General features: G+C 33.9%; 2 protein-coding genes across 11 annotated transcripts in view; one reads left to right on the forward strand and one right to left on the reverse strand.

Moving 5' to 3' along the window:
- The window catches only part of LOC5569272 (nose resistant to fluoxetine protein 6), a 29,833-nt gene extending 13,148 nt beyond the window's left edge, over positions 1-16,685 (reverse strand). Inside the window, exons 1-3 of one of the 2 annotated variants that reach the window (XM_021856745.1) lie at positions 16,328-16,685; positions 5,533-5,659; positions 5,229-5,374 (exon numbers count right to left, since the gene is read on the reverse strand). In XM_021856745.1, the coding sequence (XP_021712437.1) occupies positions 5,229-5,374; positions 5,533-5,617 (231 nt within the window). In that variant the 5' untranslated portion in view covers positions 5,618-5,659; positions 16,328-16,685. The remainder of the gene's footprint in view (positions 1-5,228; positions 5,375-5,532; positions 5,660-16,327) is intronic. The other variant, XM_001658368.2, reaches the window with a different exon arrangement.
- LOC5569269 (complexin) overlaps positions 1-27,227 on the forward strand; it is an 865,751-nt gene that overhangs the window by 88,088 nt on the left and 750,436 nt on the right. The window lies entirely within an intron of this gene.

Below are 27,227 nucleotides of genomic sequence, written 5' to 3' on the forward strand. Positions count from 1 at the left end.
GATAGTGTCATATTTTTTATTGTACGTAACTGAAGAAAAATTCTCTCAATAGTGTTGAAACCTTTTGATAAAAGAAACCTATAAGAAATCTAATATTGAAGACAAAAGCTACAAAAAAAGTTTTCTATACAGGTATACGACTAGTTTACCTGCAAAAAGTTTACCTCGTAGAGAACAAGGCGGGTCTATACCCAGGTGATCTAGTATACGTAAAGCAGGTCGGTTTTCTCGGCGCTGGTTTTCTCCACAAAGTTAAAATCTGATTACACCTGGGTATAGACCCGCCTTGGTAGAGAATAGACTTTGTTAAACGTTGACAAACGGGCAATCTGTACATCATCGGTGGATCAGGTTGCAGGAAGTTCGAAAACAACAACAACTGAGGAATTACTAGATGCACCGACAACAACTGAGGAGTTACCAGAAGTACCAAGTGCAGATAGTCTTGCCACGGTACCATCAGCGACATCTGTTTCAACAAATCAATCAGAAGACTTTGTTAATCATATTTGGGAGAAAGCGAGTAACTTCAACAACATCAAAAACATGATAGGTACATACCATGAACATACTCACGAAAAAGCTAAAAATATACTACCACTATGGTTATAAAAGATTTAATTGTAAAATTTTTCTTCAGTCAAGCAAACGACACCAAACTAGTCAGTAAAAACTTAAAAGTGATTTTGTTTATTAAAATCTAACGAGCAACATGAGTAGTCGCTTTCTCAACTGTTGCAGGCCGTTTGCAGAAAAAAAGTGTTCGAAAGAGCTACGAAATCTCACCGAAAGCACCATAGATAAACTGAAAGCGGCTGGTTATGCTCCAATGTCTACATTGAATACAAATTTTCGCATTTGTACGTCCTGCCGTTTAAACGTTGACAAACGGGCAATCTGTACATCATCGGTGGATCAGGTTGCAGGAAGTTCGAAAACAACAACAACTGAGGAATTACTAGATGCACCGACAACAACTGAGGAGTTACCAGAAGTACCAAGTGCAGATAGTCTTGCCACGGTACCATCAGCGACATCTGTTTCAACAAATCAATCAGAAGATGAGTGCATCCAGAAGGTCAACATCGAACGCTTCAACGAAGGGATAGCTGGAATAAAAGTGACTCCGATTAAATGGACGAAGATGGGTTACGTCAATTATCCCGAGAAAAAATACCGTGAAATCAACGAAGCTGTACGAAGAAACCTCTTCAAATTAGGACCTGAGGATGTGGAAAATACAGACTACGATGAGGTAATTATGAATATGAAGGAAAGGTTCTCGAATCTAGCCACGACAAGGAAAGAAAAATTATTGATTTTGTCGATGCTGCCAAGCTCGTGGTCTATTCAAGACGCCATTGATGAGTTCAAAACCAATAGAAATACAGCAAAAGAGGCAAAACGATTCAAAAGTAACTGTCTTGCAACCAAAAATGCTAGGTCGAGTACTTCATTAACAGATGAGACAAAAGAAAAAATAATTCAATATTTTGAAGACGATGAAGTAAGTAGAGCTATGCCTGGCCAAAAAGATTATGTATCTGTAAAAAAAGATGGAAAGCGTCAAGCAATCCAAAAACGATTAATTATGACTACTTTGAAAGAAGCGTATACACGCTTCAAGGAAATTAACGAAAATATTAAGGTAGGTTTTTCCTCATTTGCAAGCCTTCGTCCAAGGCAATGCAAGCTTCTATCCAATTCAGGAACACATAATGTTTGTGTGTGCTCAACACACGAAAATATTAACCTAATCTTACATAGTTTGAAAAGAATCAATTTATCAAAGGATATTAAAATGTTAACTGGTAGTTTTTTGTGTGAAAATACAACATCAAATTGCTATCTACGATCTTGTTCGGATTGTCCAGATTCTTCATCATTGGAAAATACTTTATTGGCTGAGTTTGAAGAAAATTATATTGATCAGTTATCATTTGAGCAATGGGTGACCACGGATAGGTGTGACCTAGAAACTATTGTAAAACCTGTAGATGAGTTTGTGTCATTTTTTTGCTTGAAATTAGAAAGTTCAATTCCTCACGACTTTATTAAAACAGAGCAATCCCGCTTTTTAAAAAATACGAAAAATACATTACAAGATGGTGAATTTTTAGTCATTTGTGATTTTTCTGAAAACTATAGCTTTGTATTGCAAGATGAAGTGCAGTCCCATCACTGGAACGTACAACAAGCTACAATTCATCCATTCGTTATTTATTTCAATGGAAGTACGCAAATTCAACATTTTAGTTTTATTGTAATTTCCGAAGATTTAAGACACGACTCAGTATCTGTAAATTTGTTCATTGCCAAAATGATTAACTTTTTACGCGTTGATAAGGATAAAGAAATCAGAAAGATATATTTCATGTCTGATGGAGCAGCATCGCAGTACAAAAACCGTAAGAATTTTTCGAGCCTATGTCAATTTAAATCAAAGTACGGAATTGATGCAGAATGGCATTTCTTTGCTACGTCACATGGCAAAGGTCCTTGTGATGCTATTGGAGGAACCATAAAGCGCATGGCCACAAGAGCAAGTTTAGCCAAAGAACGTGAGCATCCAATTAAAACTGCAAAAGAACTATTTGATTGGGCGAATCGCAGAAAAGAAGAAGATTTAACAAAATTATCATTTTGTTTTACTACTACTGAAGAGTATGAATTACCGGCATCAGAGCTCAGCGAGCAATATAATAACGCGAAAACGATCCAAGGAACCCAAAAATTTCACTGTTTCATTCCATTGTCAGAAAATAAAATTAAAGCTAAACTATACTCGAACTGAACTGATAATGATGCAAAAGTGTTCGATATTGTAAAAAAATTGAATAACAATAAATAAATAAATAAGTATTAATAAAATGTTTTCATGATCTCATAACGCATACCCAAATCCAAAACTTTTAAAGTTTATATATAACATTTAGAAACTCATCGATCATACTCTAAAAAAATATCCTGGTAAAAAAAAAAATATTTTCGTGTAATCTGTTAATTCATTTTAATTTATACATATATACATATACATATAATATTTATACATATAATATACATAATACTAATGAATACATGAAAACGACTTGTTTAATTCACGCAAGGCCCTTAACAATAAAATCAGCAACAAACTGCGGTTCCCGTAATAATTTACACCGAAAAAAAATTTTTTTTTCTACTAAATGTGAAAATTGTGACATGTTTGAAATGTCATAACTTTTTTGTTTATTGGTTTACCATCACCAAATTTTTATGGTAGATAGCTAATATAATGGACCGTTTTCCCTCAAAAAATTACGTTGGTATTCCGATAGGGTTTTGAGATATTTGAGTTTTTGTGTCTAAAATTATGTTTTTTAATGCAAAAAAAAATTTTTTACTGTGTGTATTTTTTTTTGGAATCTTTATTTAGTTGTCTAACTTTGTTTCTTTAGTTGTCTAACAATCGAACGAACCGTTTTTGCTGTGCAGCTTTTTGAATATTTTTGAACCATTTTCACATACACCCTTTTGAAAAGTTAGTCGTGACTCAACTTGAAGATTTGATATCGGAAAATGACGATTTAGATGGAACTGGAAAACTGTGCAAAGTTTCAGCTCAATAGAAAAAAATGAATTAAAAAATTTACCAAATTTTGGTGCTGTTGCTTGGAATCACTCTCCTGCAGACTCCGCTTGCGATAATGCCGGTCGCTTTTTTTTCGTCATAGAGTATCTGCAACAGTGTATTATAAATCTGTTGCCTATGCCTCTAAAACGTTCGGTCGGTATAAAATCTTCCTTCTTGCCTGCTATGGAAGGATCTCACCTCACTTCGGGAGAAACGCATCATTTCGCGACTACAAACCGGACTCACCCACAACATGGGAGGGGCTGACTTCCGCATTTTCTGTACTCTATGTAATGTGAGAAGCACAATTTGTGCATATGCCCTATATACAACCACCAAAGAACTACCCATCGTCTTTCTGGCAGTATCTGAGATTTTTTGAAAAATCATGCACCACGGTTAGCGGCTGTAATTCGTTTCTTGAAAGATGCGGGACTTTGTAATCTGATATAAGCCACTTTAGCAGCAGAACATCCCAGACACCAATCAGTGTGAACAGTTTTTGGCCTGACAATAGTCTTTTAGATTCCGACTACCAAGCGATCGATGCAAAAGAACAAGGAAATGTTTTAAGTAACTAGCGGTAATAAGGATTATTTTATAAAACTTGGAACTTCTGTAAAATCTGGCGAGACCCCACGATTGGGCTCGTTAAAAATCACTATAATCGAGATTAAAAAACTGTATGGTTACCGTTATAACTGTTTAAGCCCCACTGTACATTGTACACATACATGTACACACTTGAATTATGCCATCAACATCAACTTCAAAACATGTGTCTGAGAATCAGCTGAGGTCTCAATTATTGTCAATACCGAAAAAATCGGTAGATCATTTTTACCGAGAAGTCGGCAACTCAAATCTGTTTGCACGATTCATCTTTATCGTACATCTGTTTTAATTTGGTCGTCCTCATAATGACTAAAGGAACGGATACATATATTGTCGTTTCATCCTACACTCGGAGTGTTCTTGAAGCAGTATATTGTGAGTTCAATTTGTCTAGAGCACTTTTTATTAGGGGTTTGAAAAAAAAAAATGAGTACTCTGATAAGTGTATATTATTAGGTTTTGAGAGACGCTTGAGATATGCTCTTCATCACTGTCTCAAGTACAGGGAGCTGTCTCATCTGCTCAATGAAAGATTATCGATTGGGTTAACGGTTTTTTCTATGTTTACTGGTCTTATAGAATTGGAGATGGAAAAACCTACGGGAAGATCCCAAAATAAATTTTGTTGCATGTAAATCGTACTTCTTTGTAAGTTGTTTTTTGTCGTAAAATTCTCATTCTTGAATTCTTCGTGAAACTCGTTGGTTCTGATAAATGTTCAATGAGCACTTATGGTATCAATGGAAACGAAATCAACTTAGTTTTCTATCGTTTACTTTCAAAAGAATGATTTTAGCGGATGATAGAAGTGGCTCCCTGTGTGTAAAAAAATTACATGTGATTGCCTCGCAAATCCCACCACTCATTCAATCTAATAATGGTTCCCGGAGTTTCCAATCACAAAAAACATACCTTGAGATTTTGGCAACCCCTTAGATTCAATTATTTCATTATTCCCGATGAGTCTCCCATCCCGATTCCCAACCGACTGACTACTCACGCTAATGTTCCGCCACAGCTCGGACGACTCGTCGGGCACGATCCTCGCGTGCACCACACAATAAGCGTACCCATCCAGGTGATCTCGTCGGCAGTCGTCGTAATCGGCATACTCGAAGATCTTCGGGAACTTGATGAACTCGGACACTGTGGTCGAGCAGGCAAAACAATTGTAACGAAAATAAAAACAAACATTTGTAAATAAACCATAAAAAAACACTCGGTTTCACGCCAATTCACGATCGAGATGATCGCTACACTGGTGGTGGTAGGAAGTGCGACGCGACGCTATTTTCTAGGCTTACACTCAATGTTAGGGCTTTTCCGCTGGGCCTGAGTCAGCTCGAACAGCAACAACAGCAGCACCAGTAGCCGAAACGGTTTCGTCATTTTCGATGACTACATAAAAGTGATGCCGCTCGCGGTGACGATCTGATGATGATGACGATGACGATCAAACACGATCAAAGAAACGAATTGAAGAGAGAGACGTTAGATCGTGCAAAGCGCCACGATGGTGGTCGGAAGCCGGAACGATCGCGTGAAGAGATGTGGTTGAGTTGCGGTGGGTGATGTACTCGGAGGACTGCGAGAGAGGCGACGGCAAAACAGACAGATTGTCGCGTTTGAGATGTCTTGCCTCTCTCTATTCGGTGTGTCGGAAGAAGTATCGTTTAAGACAGGCCTGTCCAACCTTTTTGGCTCTTTTTCGACATAAATGGTTGGTGCACTCGCAATAATAATCCAATATGAACAAAATTAGTCTCAAATGAAAGCTTTGTAGTATATCTGTTTAATCCATACTGACAATTTTAAATTTATATCAAACTCTTTGCTACCGATGCAATCAAGTTCAAAAAATGATCCGGCCCGCGGGCCGGACTGATTTTTCCTTTTGCCAGCATCACTAGCGAAGAGTTTGATATAAATTTAAAACTTTCAGCATGGATTAGACAGATAAACTACTAAACTACTTTCATTTGAGACTAATTTTGTTCATATTGGTTTATTATTGCGAGCGCACCAACCATTTATGTCGACAAAGAGCCAAAAAGGTTGGGCAGGCCTGGTTTAAGATGTGTTCGAGATGAAATCCTAATTAATTCAGTAGTGACAAATGGGCGAAGATATGGCTCGTTTACGGTCACGTTAAGTGACAAGTAGACGGTGCCTTGAATTGATCATTTGCAATGTTGAATATAGGAAAGTAAATTGATATACCGTTAGGTCTCCTGTTAAACGCTGCCACCCACTGTGGAAATCATGTGTTTCCAATCTTCTCAATAATAGTTTGACTACGCCTCATTCATGCTTAAACTTAAACTGTTCTAAAGTTATTTATGTTTTAGATTCTGATGATTTACCCCCCCCTAATCATCATTCATTTCTTGTGTGCAGAAAATTCAACAGTATGACCGAAAATATGTTCGATTAATTATGCAAAAATGTGTCTATCTTAGCGTCACAAACGCGGCAAACAATCGCGTTGATTTTGGGCATCTTTCTCTCTCCTCTTCGGTTTCGACGACTCAGTTGACAACTTTGACGAACTGTGCACACGCTGTAGTCTATCAGGTTTATGCATAGAAAATTCGCTATGCATGGCTTGATTTTGGATCCAAATGATAACTTTTCGGATTTTGGCGTGCTAAAAAAAGCTGCAACCTTGGCATTTCAACTAATGTTTATTAATGTTCGTATCAAAATGAAACGAATGCGTGCGACGTGTGTCAAATGGCAAATATAAAATCGGTATTTTTTAAACTCGTTCATTATCATAACAATACTTAATGCGAAGGAGCATCGAACTTCTAAGCGTTATTGTTTGGAGCACTAAACACAACTAAGACTCCTGTTTTCAAACTCATAGTAATCCCAATTTCGTGGTTTTCATTTACGTTTAAATCTAAGTTTACATAATTAGCTATCAGTCACCCTCTGCCAAATGTGTAAATATTTGTCTAGAATTGAACCTACAGGCAGACATCGGTTTAATCTCAGAATGATTTTTGTCAATGTCGAACATTCACTGAGGGTAGGGATAAGTTTTCGATCGTCAGAAGAGAGCTCGTTTGAAAGTTGTACGATATTATTATGAATCATAAAGATCGTTTATTTCATATAGTGGACACTTTGTTTGTGCTTTATTTTTTTAATTTATACATGAAATCGTAATTGGTTTTATGTACATAAATCGTTCAATTACTATTATACAACAAAATTCGGAGTTTTAAACGTATTATGGTATACCTAAATCTATTGCTCCCACATATTTTTTAAAGAGGCATCTTACTGATAATTAAATTTAATAACAAGCCCATTTCGAGTATAAAAATATCGATTACCATTGCTGTCGATCAATTTCTTATAATCAATTATATTGATAAGCTTCAAATACTGACCAATCTAAACATAATTCGAGTCAAATTCAAATATTTTGACAGTATTTAAAGTATCAATAGGGTTACAAACAAAATATCGGTCAATGCTTATTTGTAAAATGTAATAACAGTAGGAGATGGCACAAGTCTCATTTAGTTTATCTTAGTCATGAAATTAAGCTGAGCTATCATGGAAGTGCAATTATTCTGTAATTATAAGTTAAATTCGGTATTCCGGGATATTTTAGATATTTCTGCATTTTCATAATGATATTTTGTAAATTCTCGTAAATTTTAGGCAAAATTGATTTTGACGGTGTTATTAATCTAAAGGCTATAGTTTCTGCATTATAAACATTTGGTAATGAGTGAACATCTTATATATCTTTTATATAACATTCTATATACAAGCTCATCCTTTTCCCCGTACATCGTCAGGTCATAATTTGTCTATAGGTTATTGCTTTCTCTCAATATAAATCGCATTAACGTTAAACGTTAAAAGCTATCGCTAAACATTGGTAAAGGAATCCTGGTAATCGAGCACAAAACTTGAAGATAATGAACTAATTTACTCATTACGCGTGGTAAATATGGTTAATTATGAGTGAAATTATGAAAAAAAACACGTGCTCAGTTGGGATTCGAACCCACGGCTCTTGTATGCTAGACAAGTGCTTTGCCAACTAAGCTACCAAGTCACTTGGTGGCCCAGTAACTCAGAAGGTTAGAAGTATCGAATTCAAAAACCAGCTATTCACGCAGACCTTTCTCATATCCATTCATCTCATGTATACACATGCGCGATTTAGCCAATCTTTAGAATGGATTGATTAATTTCCTTTAGTAGCTACGTTATACAAAACTAGTGGGAAAACCTCGCTTGTCGTACACAGCATCAGTGTGGTGGTTCTGACTTCAGTAAATCGCGCAACAACCAAAAATTAACCGTCCGGCTCAATTGGTTACCGGCTCAAAAAGCTGGTTCTATAGCTTTTTGTTAACATCTCCTTTGATTCTTCTTTGATTTCGCTTCAGTTTTTTGAAATAATTTCTCATGAATAATCTTATTGCTTAAACTCTTAACTACGTTTTTCCAATGAAACAAAAACCAACCAAGCTTGTCTGTGAAGTACACCGTCAAGAATTTCGTCAAAAAATTTTCCTACGGTGAACCTTGAATTTTCCGACAAGAAGTATTTTCTTTCAGATTCAATTGAAGCTGAAATTATAAAAAACCGAATCCAATGATTCGTACAGTTATTTGTAAAGAAATCCCTAAAACTATTGAGGTATTCCTGGAGTAGTTTTTGAACCAAATATGGAGAGTGGATAGATTTCTTGATATTATTTCTGGAAGAATCACTGATTTAACATTTGGAAAAAAATGGAGTAATTTGTTACACCTTAAACAATCTTCTTCTTCTTCTTCTAGGCATTATACGTGCTCACTGGGACAGAGCCTGCTTCTCAGCTTAGTGTTCTTATGAGCACTTCCACAGTTATTAACTGAGAGCTTTCTTTGCCAAAGTTGCCATTTTCGCATTCGTATATCGTGTGGCAGGTATTATGATACTCTATGCCCAGGGAAGTCAAGAAAATTTCCATTACGAAAAGATCCTGGACCGGGAATTGAACCCAGATAACTTCAGCATGGCTTTGCTTTGTAGCTGCGAACTTCAACCACTCGGCTAAGAAAGGCCCTGAAAGAATACTTGATGGAATTACTGAAGATATTTTTTCGAGCAGTTCGAGAATGAATTTACAAAGCCTTTAGTGAATGTGTTGAAAAATGTCTTCTTAAAAATCCCTAGAAGATTCGCAAATGCTGTTTAAAGTAAAAAATCTGGTAATACTTGGATGGATCTCTGGGGAAATTTTTAGGACGGCATTCCAGGGAAACAATAATATAAATCTCCAAAATAATTCCTACACAAATTACTCGATAAACTTTTGAGACTTTTGCGGAAAAGTTTATGATATAAGAGTTGTACGTATGTCACTAGAAACTTTGTAAGAAATTCGAAATTTTGAAAAATATATTCTTAGATAACTACCGAAAAGCTAAACATTACATATAATTTGCAATTGGATTAGATGGACAAATTGATGTGAAGATTAGCGAAAAAGTTACACGTCTTCTCAGTGAGAATCGAACTCACGACTCCCCGATCTCTAGTTGGGGCGCGTTACCACTACGTCATGAGAGGATTCATGAACGCAGAAGTTAACCTGAATTCGATTTCAGCTCAATAATCACGTGGTCCTTTTTCGCAAAGTGCACCTCTTTCGGAAGAATTAGATACCCATCCAAACACAACGCTTTCTATATATATCCTATGCCTAGCCCGAGAGCGCATTGTTTTTTAGATATAGGAATAGCACACTACACTCAATTTGTCCATCTAATCCAATTGCAAATTATATGTAATGTTTAGCTTTTCGGTAGTTGTTAAACTTCCACTCGGCTGGCTAGCCGTAAACCACGATTCATAATTAAAAACAAGTATATTCTTAGATATTTTTGAACAAATTTTTTAATACTATTTTTGAAAGAAAATTTTGAAAAAAAAAAATGCGGGGAGTTTGAATTGATTCTCACTCAGATCAGTATTGTGTAAAACTCAATATCTCATAACTCACGCTTGAGATTTTTCATGTGTGAGTTGTCAATCACGCAACTCAGCAGTTAAAAACATCATGGATGAGTTGACTCATTGTCTTTTATTTCCGCAGTTTACTCACACACGGCAATGATTTCTTGTTAGTCTGGAAAAATTATAGTAATCCTTTCTAACGTAAACAACAATATTCGGGTTTCACGAGTTTTTGCCGGGGTTTACGACTGAATCATTTTCTTATGGTTTGAGTTGATTGAGTGATTTTGCATCAAAATCTTATGCGTGAGATTTGCGAAGCAGATCTCTAATAAGTTTGCTTGATTGAGATTTGAGTGTAAGTCTATTAACATTGCAAACATGTTGAAAAAAAATCGATTTAATCTAAATTTAATCGTGCAATTTCAACCAAATTATATCTGTAATGAAAGTTTAAGTAAGTGATATATTACATGCTTGGTGAATTAGATCACAAAAATTGATAAATCATACTTTAAATTACATGTAAACATCATTGAAAACAGTGTTTATATAACTTTGACGACCCATAGCTAAAAATTGTGACGTTTTGGAACATTTCTGAGAACGGCATCAGATGACGAATTCCATGCCAAATCGGTCAGTCACAGAACTGGACCATCCTAGATTTGGATTAAATTTTGTTTCGGTACGATAAAAAAATGTTTTTCCCTAGAAAATCGATCATTTAAACTCAAAAATAACTTTTGAAAATGACCTATAAGTTCTTGCATGAATGCAAAAATCTAACTTCGAAACTGTTTATTTTAGAGAAAAATATTCTCTGAAGAAGTTATAGCGCATCATGGATTACAAGAAAAAAATATACACTGAAAACTATTTTTTGTTTGTTTTTATGGAAAATTGAAAAATAAAACTTAAATTTCAAATTACACAAAAACCCCATTCTTTAAATTTTCACCATTGAAACTTGATGCGAAACAGAAGTTTGGGACAGAGTTTCATGATGAAGAGTTTTTTAATAAAAAAAGTTTGACTAAGAACAACTTTTGGTCGATTTTTTAAATTTTGATTGTTTGTCAAAATAAATAGGTTCTGATGATGCAATAAAAATCTTGAATTCATCCCAAACCATAATGAATATCATGATCACTTCTCTAAGAGTGGTTATTTTCGAATTATATCAAGTTCAATGCCAAAAATGGATTTTTTAAGTAATAGAATAGACCATTTTCATTAGTTATTCGCAGTTCTCCATAAGGAAAAAAACGTTTTCAAGAGTATGGGCCATATATATCTCTATTTACATATTTTTCTTGATGGAGAATCGCGAACAACTAATGAAAATGGTCCATTCTATTATTTCATTTTGTTTTGTATACAACTTGATATACAATCGACTTTCCACTTCTCGATATTGAAGGGATCATCGAGATAGGGAGGGGTCGAGACACAGAACAAATGTTTAATGAATACTAGATCAAAAATCGCTCCATTACCCAGAAAAAAAAAAAAAAACAAACAGACGTCATTGCATCTTCGCAATTTGTTCTGATTCCTTCAAATCTAGTCTAGTAACCTTTGATAATGGGAACGAGAAAATTGGGAACGATAATCACAACGAGATAGGGAGATATCGAGATATGGAGAGTGAAAATGTACCCAGAATGAAGGGACTGGAAATATCATCGACATAGGGAGTAGAGTATCGAGATGCGGAGAATCGACTGTAATTCGGAAATGGCTACTTCTAGAGAAGTGATCATCATAATCATTATGGTTTAGAATGATTTAAAGATTAGCATTGTATCATTAAAATATATTTATTTTGACAAACAACCAAAATTTAACTGAAATTGTACTGAAAAAACTTTGTTATTAAAAATTTCTCCATTATGAATCTTTGTCCCAAACATATGTTTCCTATCAAGATTCTACGGTGAACATGAAAAATAAATATATTAAAAATAGGGATTTCTGTTAAAATTACAATACAATTTAAATTTTTCATTAAAAAGAAACAGTTAATATTTTTACAGTGGATATTTTTGTTGTTGTCCTAATGGTGCGCTACAATTTCGTCATAGAACATTTTTCTTTAAAATAAACAGTTCCAGAAGATGAATTTTTAAAATAATTTGTGTGCAAGAACTTATAGGCCATTTTCAAAAGTTATTCTTAAGTCAAAATGATCGATTTTTGTATGGAAAACACTTATTCTACCATAGCGAAAATATGTGCAAAATTTAGAACAAAATCAAAATTATCGAGCACGATTTTTAATTTTTCGACTCAATCTGGACCTCTTCAGATACAGCAACCCAAAGTCTACTTTAATTGGATAATTTGATCCTTGAAACACTTAATAAAGTCATGCTTCTAAAAACTCAATGCCAATTCCGTTTGTCTGAAGAATTCTGCAAACTTCATTTAGGAAGCTCAATTAGTATTCCTGGAGAAATTCATTAGATAATATATTACAAATCATTGAAGCAAATTACTGGAAAAATTGTTAGAATTATTTCTAGGGTAATCCCTGCGCCTTACGCCTTATCTGGAAATGTTCTCTGTGAAATTCCAGATTTGACTAAAATTCTGTATTCATTCCAGAAGAAAAGTGAAATGTCTGAAAAAAATTTCAAAAGAATTCTTGAAGAAATTCTTTGAAAACACTTATTAATTGGTAAAAAATTTAATTTCATCAAGGATTTCAAAAAAAGTTTAGGAAAATTAATTTTTGAAGGACTACTTAGAGTTATTGAAAGCAATTCCGAAAGAGTTGTAAGAATAATTTTTAAATGAAATATCTTGGGAGATTAATATATGAGAGGGAAGATGCATAAAAACTGGAGTATGGGTGTTATTTCGAATCAAGCTCAAGGGGGAATGCAAGAAATTTCCCAAAGAAAAATGTATAAAAATTCCCGAAGGTATGCAGCTTTGCCTAATACTGAGAGGAATTCCTACTAACTTTCTAGTATGTCTTTGGCTTGAATTACTGAAACAGTTCATGATCCACAATTCCGCAAAAAGGGTTGTAAAGGTTCAATAGATGATCTCTTGAAGGTGTCTTGAAAGAAACTCTTTGTAAAATTTCTGTTCAAATTTTATAGAAATTCTCAGGTGAAATCAACAATGAACTTCTGGAAAAGAATGAGAGGTAGAAAAACATGAGTACTCGATGAAGAAATTCTAGCTGCTACCAGGAACGATTACTAGAATGGTTATCGAAAAAAAAAAATCTTGGAAAATGTAAAGAAAAATAAAGAGGAATTCCAAGCAACTATGTGGAGTAATCCGTTATCAGATTCCTTAATGATTTTTTTTTTCTAGAATTCCTGATAACTTAACAGATGCTTGACAAAAACCTTTTGAGTTGTATAACATTAACAGATTTTTGGCATTGCGAATTGTAGACAAAACCTAAAAAAAAAAAAAAACAAAAATAAAATTATGGTGAGATATTTGGCAGAAGTCTGATTTTTTGTTGAGCTCTAAGGACTATTCAAAAAGATTATCATGACGCAATTGAAAATAAACATGAATGTTTTTGAAAATTCTAGTTATATATCAATCTTTGTAGTAAACCAGTTAATATTGATATTTTTCAGTTGGCCAGGGGAGGGCAACGGCCCCTACCTCCCCACTATGGCTACACCCATGGAAATACTTGTGCCTCATTCCTGGAATACATGTGCATCGAGTGACATGAAATTTCTTAGCAATGTCACTCATAACAATCAACAACAGTTAACTTCCCGTCGTATCACTCGCTTACAGTGAATGGCTTGTGGAAAAAATGTACGAAAATATTGAAAAAAAAAAAAATAAATCGCAGTTTTTTAAGTGAATCTTGGTTTGAACGCATAATTTTGCATAAACTTTCAAAGTTGCATCTTAATAACAACTGTTGTGAACGGAGTGGCCAACGTCGGAAGGCCAATAAAACAAATTACAATAATAATACAACTGTTGTGAGAAAACGTTGTTTGAAACTTTCCGGAACCTCGAAGATGTAAGATGCTTGTAATACTTGTTCATCTAAGAAATTTCACATAACGATGATAACGCATTTCTGACCCTGGCAATTGAATATAATACAAAAAAGTATAATTCATAATCCACACCAGCATAAAGAAACGGCACACTTTCAATCGAAAGCTTGTCCGTCAATCATAAACAGAATCTGTAAGCAAGATTCAACAATTTGACCTTGCTTCAGGTCAGTGTGCTGATGGGTAACCTGATTCTGTTTGTCACTCCAAACTTGAAGCCTATTCATGGGCCCAAAAAAAGGAACGATAAACACACAATTATTCATCAAGGTCAATGCTAAGAGTGGCGATTCCAATGCCGTGGATTTTTCCAAATGGAAAATTTTCTAGATTTCTCAGGCCATAAAGTATATTTTCGTATTTACTACACCATATGCAAATACAAAAATGATTAATAAGCAATATTGTATTTCCAGCTCTCAATGCGCATCACATAGACGAAACTTTGTCGACATCATTTTTATTAAATGTACCGTTTTAGAGCTTTAGGATGCATTTTATTTGATAGGCTCTTTCCAAAACGTTATTGAGGAAATTTAGAATAAAGGAATATTCCATATCGGGTAGCTACTAATGTATGAACATAGTTTCATTTACATAAAAATAAGTCTCTAAATGATATTTTTATTTGCGTTGTGAGCTGGAAATGATAAATAATTGACAATATTGTGTTATCACCAACACAATAGTCGACAACATTAGTTATAAAAAAAAATCGGAATAGTCATGGTTCTTAACCCAAGAATTGAAGATTTGCTTATTTATATCATTCTTGTGCAACATATGAACTTTCTAAAGTTTATAGTTTCCACCAGATTGATGTATAAAAAAAAGTTATCTTTCTTCTTTATACATAAAAATGGAGTGGTGTTTGTATGTCACGAAATGGCTAGAGAACGGATGAACGGATTGGCATAAGTTTTTCACAGTTTCACTCGACAAGGAATGCGACGTGATGGTGCGAGGAAAAACTTTGCGAAAGTCTCCGGAATGAACGGGAATTCGGGAGACGACTAATGTATCATTTTCTACGGGGGATTGCATGATCTTTGACAACAGCCTACTTGATGGCAAGACGAAGTTTATCGGGACCACTAGTTGTTAAGGAAAATTTTCATGTTTTGACGTTTTGTGCAGTTGTTTCCATAGCCTACTATCGTTCTAATAAATTTTATATATGAAGAGCATTTAATAATGGCTCAAAAATAAAATAATTAATTTGGATTCAAAGCTGTATAACGTTCTCAAATGCATCATCTTGATCGTCATCATTGAAACTTCAAAAGCAGTTTTTTTTGTTCATTCATTTATTTTTCTATGGAAATATGTTAACCTCTTTCTCTTTTTGGAGTGGAAAACAGTGTCCAATTTTCATGTAAACTTTCTTGTTATTGAACGTAAAAACCGCTTTTAAAAATTCTAGAATGCGACAGATGCATCAAATTGTGCATTGAGTTGAGATTAGCACAGTAATACAGTGTATCTAAAAATTCAAAAAAGTCGACAAAATTTGATGGATTAAGTAATACATAATTTTTAAGAAATGTTTTCATGGATTACAAACTAACATACATATTTTTAATAAAAGTCGTAAATAAAAATACAATCAAAGCTGCAACAAATTTCATTTGAATATATATTTTTAAATTAACTTTTAACTTTTAGCCCTATTGTTTGAATTTGAATAAATCTAGGTCATAAAATCATAAGCAGCTTCAAATTGAACAATATCCGTTTGGTGCAACCATCGTACGTTTTCCTACCAGATCGGAGCAAAGGTTCCACAGTATAACACCACCGACACCCTCGCCCAACTTAAATTATTTTTTTGGACGATGTTTGCAGCATAAATGAATTTGATTTGGGATTTTCCGCCACTTTCGATCACAACTTGCACTTGAACTTCACACACCGACCACCCTTCTATCCGTTTTCAGATCGTTCCGACTTCCGAGCGTGAACGCCTACTGCAATCCATCGATTCAACTAGCACAACTGCCATTAGCCCATCTAAGGGCTAAGTTTCCGAAGGCTGCACAAATATTGACCCTCGAGCCCAGCACTCACTTCGGCCACTCTTCTCGAATGGACTTGTCTACTAAGCAAACGCACTAGTCCGGCACTTGACCATCGATACGCAACGCGTCCTTGGAGTTATGGTGGGCCTTCGGGGTTTCGTATGCACGGCTTGGATGCTCTTCAAACGTTATGTCACACTGTCTGTCCACGGAGGGACTTTCTTGCCAACAACGCACGCCGCGCGCATCCACGTCTCAAGACGACCCGAGTAAGACTGATCCTCTGAGGGATCTAATGCGGCCCGATATGGTCAGCCGCGAAATGTTGTACTGCGATCTTAGGTTGTGTTTCAAAGCACCAAAGCGAGACCAAATAATTGGCGGGTGGTGATCCGCAGGAGACGTGCCGTGTTAGAAGCAAAAGCGTGAATAATAACTGAAAGCGTCATTAAAGAAGGGAAAGAGGAACTGCCAAATTTTTCGATACTTGCATGCACGGTATTTATCTCTTCAACTAATGATCGGGAACCAACCACTTTTAGTGAGATTGTGTTTGTCCTAAGGACTGTACTCGAAAAAAAATGCGAAAGTTAAAAAGATGACCAAAAACTCATTTATAGTCTGAAACTCTCAGAAAAAAGAACACATATTAGCTACTTCATTCTGACTTTACGTTCAACACGCAGCTAGTTAGCAAGACCAATCTGCGGGTTGTCGGTTCGAATTTGCCCGTCGAGGATTTTTTTCGTCGAGAAAATTTGCTCAACATCCCAGGGCATAGAGTATTATCGTACCTGCCACATTATATACCCATGAAAAATAGTCCATTTGCTAAGAAAATTAAGCAGGCTCTGTCCCAGTTGGACACTATGGGCTGTTTCCATATAGACTAGTGGCCAAAAATGGTTTTTACCAGCTGTATGTATATGTATGAGTTTTGTGATAAAAACTTGATGTTTTGTTTTCAAAAAACAAGTTTTCGAGACGAACTTTTGAATAGGGCGTATAGCGAAATAATGAGTTTTTTTTACCAATAAGGTACAGTGGGGGAAGTGTAGCAGTGGGGTAAGTGGATCATTTGTCAATATTAAGCATAAATACTTGAATATGTTTAATGTTTTCGCATCATTGCTTTGTTTTAGGTTATATACTTACGCCTACACTGATACTATTGCAAAACTGGTACTACACGTACACCAACACAAGCAAACTTGTTTGCTGCAAAAATTGATTTAATTGAAAATTGTTTTCCATCAATCAAAAATCCACTGTATCTCTGTCTAAAGTCGAATACTATTAGTTTTTTCGACACGTGGTGAGCATTTCAGTTCTAATTGAATGAATCACAATGAAAAATATGTGATTTTTATAAATAAATACAGATATATTGTATATGGTACACTTACCCCTACTTGTTAATGGGGTGGGGTAAGTGGATCAAGTATTAATATTATTTATTGGCAGACTGCTTACGATAATTTTAATAAGTTTCTGTATCCGCAAATGTTGTTTTTCCTTAACTTTATTCATTCCTAGCTTAAATTTGTCAAATTGAACAAAGAAAATTTGAATTAATCCACCTAAAAGTTTATTTTAACCTTTCTGGTATAAAAAAGTAAAAATTTTCAAATTTATACGATATTTTACGTGGTTTATCTAAGCTAAGTTGTAGAAGAGCAAAATATACAAATTTTCCACTTGATAGCATATAATCGTACCTTATATGAGCATATAAATTGTTCTAGACAGATGATACAAATATATTTATAAATAGAATAAAAGGATTTCAGTTTGTTATTGAAAAGTAAATGTAGCTAATATTTTTAAACGACGAGTGTTTTTATAAAACATCGTTAGGAATAATCTTACAATACTTCTATATACCTTATGTGTAAAAATGGATGAATTTTCTTCAAATTATTTTAGCCCCAATTTTTTTTTTGTACGAATTAGTGTGAATTAATGTATAAAATATGTATATACATATATTTTGGTTAAATAAAGATACTCTTTAATTTCAAAGTATTAAAATGCAAATAACTAGCACTAATAAGAAGAACGAGAGTAATAGCATTCATATTATACATAAATACACCACATTTGTTTTGAGAACAGATGTTTGTTATTGGTGATCCACTTACCCCATTATGGTGGGGCAAGTGGATCATTTGGCGCAAATTTTCAAGTCCCTCATACTCAATACATAACAATCAGAAAAATCGAAATAAATGACGATTTGAAGAATGTTAGTCCCTCATTTGTAATCCACAGAAAAAAGTTTGAATTACATTATTCACGTTAGCTGTACATAACAATGAAGTTGACTATTGATTTTTCTGTATCCACTTACCCCACGGTACCTTAATGGATATAGGCCACTTATGCGATTAATGTAGCGAAAACCGTCATAAATATTAGAACATGCATAGTATTGCAATAATTTTTAGCTATTATAGGGAATGTGTTAAAAATATTGACATAAGTCAGAAAGCTCTTAGTCAAAAAAGTGCAAATAGGTGCATCTAAATTATTTTTGATCCTCTAGTTAACGACTCAAAATACCATTAGAAATAAATTCAAGCCTGGGACAACGTGTGACAAAAAATTATGGGATGTCTAAATCTTCCATAAAATAGCGAGTATATTTTTTCAATGTAATCCTCGCATTTACCCGAAATTAAGTGCAAATTTTCATTTCAATTTATTCTTCTTTTTTTTTATATGCCTTCCACTGACCCCCATACCAAAAAGCTCCCACTGAGCTCCCTGGTAATGGACACTTACAAAGATAGAAAAACTAATAATTAATTACAAAACGCGGAGATAAGGAAAAACAACAATAGCAAAATGAAATCCCAGTGGAACTTTGTTCCTTTGAAGGGATTTACTGAATGAACAACTAAATTTAAATCCGAAATAAGTTAACTAGTGATAGCTTTTTGTGGCTTTAACGAATAAACTTAACTAAAAACTAAACATGCAGGGAAAAACCAGCAGAAGCCAGAAAAAAACCTACATAAACAAAAGGTTAACACGATCAAAGAATATATTCATTTACGTTCCTCAATATGTACTGTTTTAACTTGCTTTTAAATAGTATGATATTTGAAATTGACTTTAAGTCGGAAGGAAGTCCGTTATACTTCAATGGCCCGTAATTTTTGATACGCACAAGGCCCATGTTCGTGCATGCATTGCTTCTCAATAGTTCATTTGATTGTCTAGTATGTTGTACGGTAACTCTGGTCGGAAAAACAATATTGTGGTGAAAACTACGATTGCACAAGATATTATGTACAAACATGATAGTTTGTGTATCCCGCAAACCAAGAATGGGTATAATTGTATGCTGTAGTCTAGTATAAAGTGAAACTGTCGAATATAATGGTGGTAAATCAAAGATTACTTTTACACATCTGTTCTGCAGTGATTGAACTTTTTTAAGTTTCGATTTTGCGGCATGACCCCAAACGATAATTAAATATTGAATTATAGAGTGAATACACGCATAATAAAATCGCAGAAGTGCTTCATTGGGTACGAATGAACGAACTCTTTTCATAATACCGCATAACGAGGAGACTTTATTAGAAACATGCTTTATATGTGCGTCCCAGGAAAGGGTTGAATCTAAGTACAACCCTAAATATTTGAAAGAAAACACTTTTTCAATTTGTAAATTTTCAACGTACGGATTCAGAGTGTTGCATATTTTTTTCCGAGACGATTGGAAGATCATATATTTAGTCTTTGTGAGGTTCAAAGAGAGATGATTGTCGTTAAAATAATGCAAGAGGCTTACAAGGTCTGATTTAATATCTTCAACTATTGATGATATATTGGAGTGAGGATAGAATAATGCCGTATCGTCTGCAAAGAGCCTTAGTGTTCCACGTAGTTTCAGATTACCCAAGTCATTTACGAACATCAAAAATAATAGAGGGCCAATGTTGCTCCCCTGTGGCACACCTATATCAATAGAGCATAAACTACTACGGGTACCATTAAGCGCTACGTACTGCTTACGATCTGACAGATAACTTTTTATTAGGTCATTGGCCACTCCTCTTATTCCATATCGATCAAGTTTCTTAAGTAAAATGCCGTGATCGATAGTGTCGAAAGCCTTCTTCAAATCAATGAACAAGCCCCCCACAATCTTTTTGCGGTCTATTTCGCAATACAGATCATCTAAAAGCTCGATGATTGCAGTTGATGTACCACAACCTTCCGGGAATCCATACTGGAATTTATAAAAAACGTTGTTAGCGGTCAAAAGGTTTACAAGCCGACTCGTTAAAAGTTATTCGAAGATTTTGTTCAAAACTGTGAGGGTTGAGATTGGCCGATAGTTTGAAGGGTCGTAAGCGTCACCAGTCTTGAAAACTGGCGTTACCTTAGTAATTTTCAGAACATTTGGGTACACACCGGTTGCTATTATTTTATTAAAAAGTTTTGCAATAATCTCTGAGAAAGACCCATATTAGCTTTGATCAGATCAGCGGAAATATTATCGTGTCCTCTACTTTTTTTAACATCTAGCTGACTTATTAGGATACTTACTTCACTTACGTTAGTAGGACGCAGAAATATAGAGTTATTGACAATTTTAACATATTTCAAAACATCGAAATTATTTTTAGGAAGTTTATTAGCCAGATTGTGTCCGATGTTAGCAAAGTAAGTGTTGAAAATTTCAACAACATCTCTATCAGAGTGTACAGTTTTACCGTCAATTTTTAATTTGATTTGTTCTCTGACTTTTGAACGACCAAAAATGTCATTCATTTTTTCCACACATTGGAGTGATTAGAACTCTTAAGAATATTTTCATAATATTCCCGTTTACAGCGAGTTTTTGCAGCTTTAACTTTTTTTGAAACATGTGCCAACATTTCCTTGACCTGAGTGTTATTGGGATCCTTTTTGGATTTCGCAAGGTAATTGTTTTTGATTTGCATCAATCGCCAGAGACTGTAAGTCATCCATGGACAATGACCGTTTTTAACTCGGACCGTTTTTGAGACAGATCTCGTGCACTCGGATAAAAGTCTATTGTGGGTTTCGATAAGAGATTTCAACGAAGCTTCAACATCTTCGGTGACTTGGAAGTCAGTCAAAAAAAGGGAAAATTGGTGTTGCAATGTAGCACGATCTACTATACTCATACTCAATTCTTGTTGTTTCTTTTCATTAGATAGCTTTTCGAGTAAGCCGTAGATGCATTTTATTCCAAGTTTCATCTGAAAACAACTTAAAACCAAGATTCAAAGATCAATTGAAGCAAAATACTAAACTTTTGTACCGTTAAACAGTTGATATACAATACAGACTTCATGTTGTTCATGAAATTTTGACGCAATATTATTTTTTTTTCATATTGAAATATAGTTATATTTAACATTTTTAAATTTATAATTGTTAAAAAATCATGTTTTTGTTAAACATGTTAAAGTATGACCAGTATCATACTAAAAAAATTAAATTGATTTTTCATTTAAATCGATCCGTAGGTTGTTAAACACCATTTTCTTGAGCTTTATATTTAGACAATATGGACTAATATTGGTTTTGGGATGCGAAACAATCAAGATTTTAACAACAATTGTAATGTTTTAGTGGAAGTCTTCCGCTAGTTAATAAACTAAAATTTGAATGAATTTCCTCTGTTAACTGTAGTATATTTGAAGTGACCTAAAAGAGATATTTAGTATGGCTTTTGAAACACAGATTTGAATGTTTATTAAACTTTTTTTCTATAAATATAACTCTGAACAGTAGAAAAAAAACTTTAACAATGGTAATGAACCACTGATTTGATATTGACACTGATAACTTTATGGAACAAAGCAGTATGTTTTTTGAAAATCAACATAATATAATTTAAATGTACGTTATAAAATTCTTACTTAAAAAAATAAAATAAAAACAAAACGTTTACATAATAATTTACATAAATCTGTTATAAATAAATTACGCATTTCAGTCGTCTAATAAATTTCTTATTAGCAAACATACATAAATCATCAATTATTCAAGAGTTAATCAGTATGTTTAATGAACCAGTTCATCAAATGAGAAGATGTTATAATACTTCCATTTTTACTATTACAAAAATACGCTTAATCGAAATGAAATCACAAACTGCACAACTTCCCTTACATGCCGAAATTATTGCTTGACTAGTTCAAAAGTGGATTGGTAAAATAAACCGGTTCAAAAAGTTACACATTTTAGTTATACGGTTAAACTGCTATTGAATAATAACAAACTTTATCCATAATCTTCTGAAATAAAATAAATGATTTTGCTGGATCAAAAATAAATCAGTAAAATGCACTGATTAAATAGCTAACCCATTAAATTCTACGACTTAACTTCGATTAAATTGAAACAGCAAACGATAACCATAAAAAAAATAAAAAATGTACAGGATCAAAAGTTAATCGGTAAAATGAACCGATACAAAGAGTTCAACATTACAGTTGTATGATTAATTTGCTGTCTAATAATAACAGTAAAGTGTACGGATTATCTTAAAAAAAAGATTTAACCGGTTCAAGAGTTAATCGGTTCAAAAAGTTACACATTTCAATTTTACGATAAAACTTATACCAAATTACACCCGATTCTGTTTTTGCACGGATTTTTTTTACACGACCGTGCAAAAAAAAGTTTCCATACATTTTTTTCCGCCAAAACCTTAAACTTTTTTTGCACGGTACGTATCTCCTGTGCAATAACAGAATCGGGTGTATAGCAGCAAACTTAAACGAATATCGTCTAAACAGCGTTGCGAAAATTTCAAATGCTCATACCTCATCCTCATCCAATGCACTAATTCTTCTTCAAAAGTAAACCGATACATGAAAAAAAAATAGATTATTTTTAATTACACTTCCTATCAAAATTGAATTTTGAGTAATCGGTTTTATCGAGTAAAATGTTCATATAATAATGAAAATTAGCATTGCACTTCGATTGTCATTATTTTAAAAATACTTCAACTGAAGAATCACTAATTGCATAATTTTCTTATATGCCAGCTCAAAAGCGAATCGGTAAAATTCACCGGTTTAATAACAACACGTTCAATTTGCTACCAAATTCAGCAATTATCTTCTTAAGAAAATTTGATTTTACCGATTCGAAAATTAATCAGTAGATTGAGGCGGTTTTTCAAAAAACAAGTTTTGGAATAATATTTCACCCACCATCGAAATTAAATTTGGAGTACATAGATATGTATTATGAACTGGTTCATTAAATAACAAGCTATAACATTACAGGTTCTCATTATTATAAAAATACGTCCAACCAAAGACAAATCGCTAACTGCACAAGTTTCCTTATTGGCTGGCTCAAAAGTGAATCGGTAAAATTAACCAGTTCAAAATATAATACAATTCAGTTGAACGACTAAACTTCCTTCAAAATATAACAGCAATTTTACTGGTTATCTTCTGAAACTAACATCAAATATTTCACTGACATAAAAGTGAACCGGTACAATATGCAATAAGTTTCACATTACAGTTGTACGACAAGCTTTCTATCAAATGTTGTGAACTTCATGAGATATTTTCTGAAATAAATAATTTTACCGGTTTAAAATTGAATCGGTAGAATGAAACGGTTTACACAGTTACACATTTCAGTTGTACGATTAAACTTTTACCAAATTATAGCAGAAAACTTCAGCGATTATCTGCTGAAATAAAAAATATTCGATTTTACCGGTTCAAAAGTGAACCGGTAAATTGAACCGGTTTATCAAAAACAAAATATAGCATAATATTTCACCACCCAGTGAAATTAAACTTTTATCCATAACAGTTCATTTTTGGGCGCTGGAGGGTTAATCTCAAATATCGGAAAATCCTCACTCAGTAGTACTGAAGTCCATAAAAATGTTAACAAATGATTTTCAGAACATTAGTTTTTTAGATTTTTTTCGGTCATGCCCCAATGGGCATAGTTGGACCTATGCACAGTGGTTCTAGTTACATAGGAGGGCGGCCATAAATACGAAAGTCGATAAATTAGTCCTAAATTCTTGCAATTTGATACGTATTCGGGTTCTACATGTAAAATAACACTGCGGAACACGTTTTTGTCTCAAGCATCAAAATACCACTATTTACTTAATTAAGGGTTGCTAAATCCATTGCCGTTTTCGAAAATACGTCTAGTATTTGAGATATTGGCTGTTGAAAACGCAAAATTTGACTATATCAGCCAACTTGCATGCAAGTTTCACAGCTTGTACGTCAATTGAATTGCTTAATTTGTCATAGAAATCAAACTTCATGTATTTAACAATAGTTATCATAAGAGTTCATAATATTGTCAATGCTCAAAAGTTATTATTTGTAGGTTTGAAATGTATTGTATTTTGCCATATAAGAGAAATGAAGAATTTTGTATTGGGACTGCAAGTATGTTGAAAAAATCGATATAATCTAAATTTAATCCTTCAATTTCAACCAAGTTATAACTGAAATTAAAATTAAAGTTCTATTTGGATAAGATCACAAAAAGTTTGATAATTCCTACTTTAAATTTTATCTAAACATCAATAAAAACGGTGTTTAATACAACTTTGACGACCTGTAGCTAAAAATTGTGACGTGCTGGAACATTTCTATGAACGGCATCAGATTTGACAACACCAAATCTACAAGAGACGCATAATTTAATTCTTGAGACACGCAAACATGTCATTTTTATTATGCTGTGTAATTCATCTGTTAAGAGAGGGTGGTACTAAGGTTTGCCTTCACTCCCCTCCTCGTGTTGATTTAAGTGACTTTGGCTTGATTTCAACCCTTTTTACCTTCATGTACTAGAAGAGATTTCAACCTTTTCACCTTCATGTACCAGAAGAGTGTACAAAGTCGCAGAAACTGTACTTCTAATGTCTTCTACCTGCATCATTGAGCAGCCTGCTTTGATTATATACTGACAATTCAAAATGATGTTACTAATTTCTAGTTTATTGAAGAAAGGCTGTATATCATAGATCTAATATCTAAACAAAATCTGCTTATTGTATTTTTATTTTTCTTAAGGATCTATTAAAATCTTATTTAAAACAAGTTTCATTGATAACTTACTTGTAAAGCATCGTAAATATTTCTGACAGGATTATGGAAGTATAAAAAATATTTTGATTTCTATGATTCATATCTACATTAAACTCGTCTCGGTAAAATGACCATAGAGTAACGTTAAAGCAAGGATTCAGCAAAAATGATAATGGAATCTTGTTTTATAAGCATGATATAATTGAACAAATATCATTGAAGTCGAATTTTTGGATTTATGACTTATGGGGGAACCTCTGTGGCTATGCTTTGAAGTGTATTCATTTTTGCATAATTGTTATTAAACCGTTTTTTGTCCAAAGTTCGAATCAGCAGTGCGAGAAAAGTTCGAGGGTGACGACGGGTGTTCAGACAGACTGGATCAAGTGATTTTTATTGATTTTTGATGAACGTACCCCAGGCATTTGAAATATCTTTTTTTTTGTTTACTGTAACAATGGAGTTTGTCGTTTTTATGATACATCGGTATCAAAAAAGCATTGAAAAAATCGGAATTGACGGAGTCCATAGAACGCCAAAAATATCTTCTCGTCCGGTCTGTGTGAATATCGATCATAATCTCTGAAGAAAAGTTAATGATTGCTCAAAATATCCATTAAATATGCTTAATCACTATCATTCTCATTTGATTTTTTACCTTAATTTCGTTAAAAACTGCTTGTTTTGATATATTTCATTTAACTCAAATATTTGACAAATTTCCAGAAAATTTTAGTGTGTATTCATTCATGCGTACATCACCTCTCTAACAAAAAACTAATATTTCGTGTTTTACTCAGCGATATTTTGGCCGACTGGTGGGGAAAAATTGTTTTGAACAATTCAATAAATATAGTTTTAGATTTGATGTTAACATTTTTTATAACTCAAACTGGATAAATACTATGAGACAAGTTTGTTCTGCAGAATTGTATCATATATGTTGAAAATTCACTGTAGGGGTTTTTTCACCAGATATAGTTTTCCTGGAAATTTTGATTATTCAACTAAGGTCGGACATTTGACCCAACTTATTCTATATTTGGCCCTTCATGGTGTCGGTCGTAATGTACGACTTGCTGAGTTTGCTGCGATTCTACCCCATTTCCCTGAATGCCATTTCCCCGAATGCCATTACAACGAATGTACCATTATCTCGAATTTCATCACCCCGAATGCTATATCTCCGAATTTAAAATTATCTTGACATGATAATATTGATGACATTTCCCCATGATGTTGGAATTCGGGGTAATGTCATTCGGGGTGATGGGTCGTTCGGGGTTTTGAAATTCGGGGTAATGACGTTCAGATTAATGGCATTCGGGATAATGGGATTCGGGGTAATGGGGTAGAATCGTCCCTTACTCTATTAGGATGAACTTCGGTTGCACCAAAGTTTTCTACCGCGGGATTTGGCCACCCACCGGCCAGTTAAAGGGTCGATTCCTAGCCGTTTCGTGATACACCTGTGGACTATCCTGGATATTCCACGACAGCGCCCATAGTTTTTAGTCGATATTTTTTGCTTGAAAGCCATCACGATAACCATGTGTCAAATGTGACGAAATTTTGCACATGTAAAAATACAATACACACATACAATACAAAGATATGATCAAAAGAAAGTGCTGCATTTTTGTTTCGAGTACAGTCCTTAGCATTCAATAAAAAACTGCGTATATTTTTACAATTGTGGGGGTTTGGTGTCCGTCATTTACCTTAAAATTTCTGTTAAACTATCATATTTTTCTTCTGGAGTCTACGTAGACTTTTTCACATTTGAAGTTCTCATTTATATTATGTTTACATTATGATATTATGCAAAGAACAATACGTTAAAAATAATTCTTGAAATGATCT

This window comes from Aedes aegypti, chromosome 1 (assembly GCF_002204515.2).
Source record: "Aedes aegypti strain LVP_AGWG chromosome 1, AaegL5.0 Primary Assembly, whole genome shotgun sequence".
In the NCBI taxonomy this organism is placed as follows: Eukaryota; Metazoa; Arthropoda; class Insecta; order Diptera; family Culicidae; genus Aedes; species Aedes aegypti.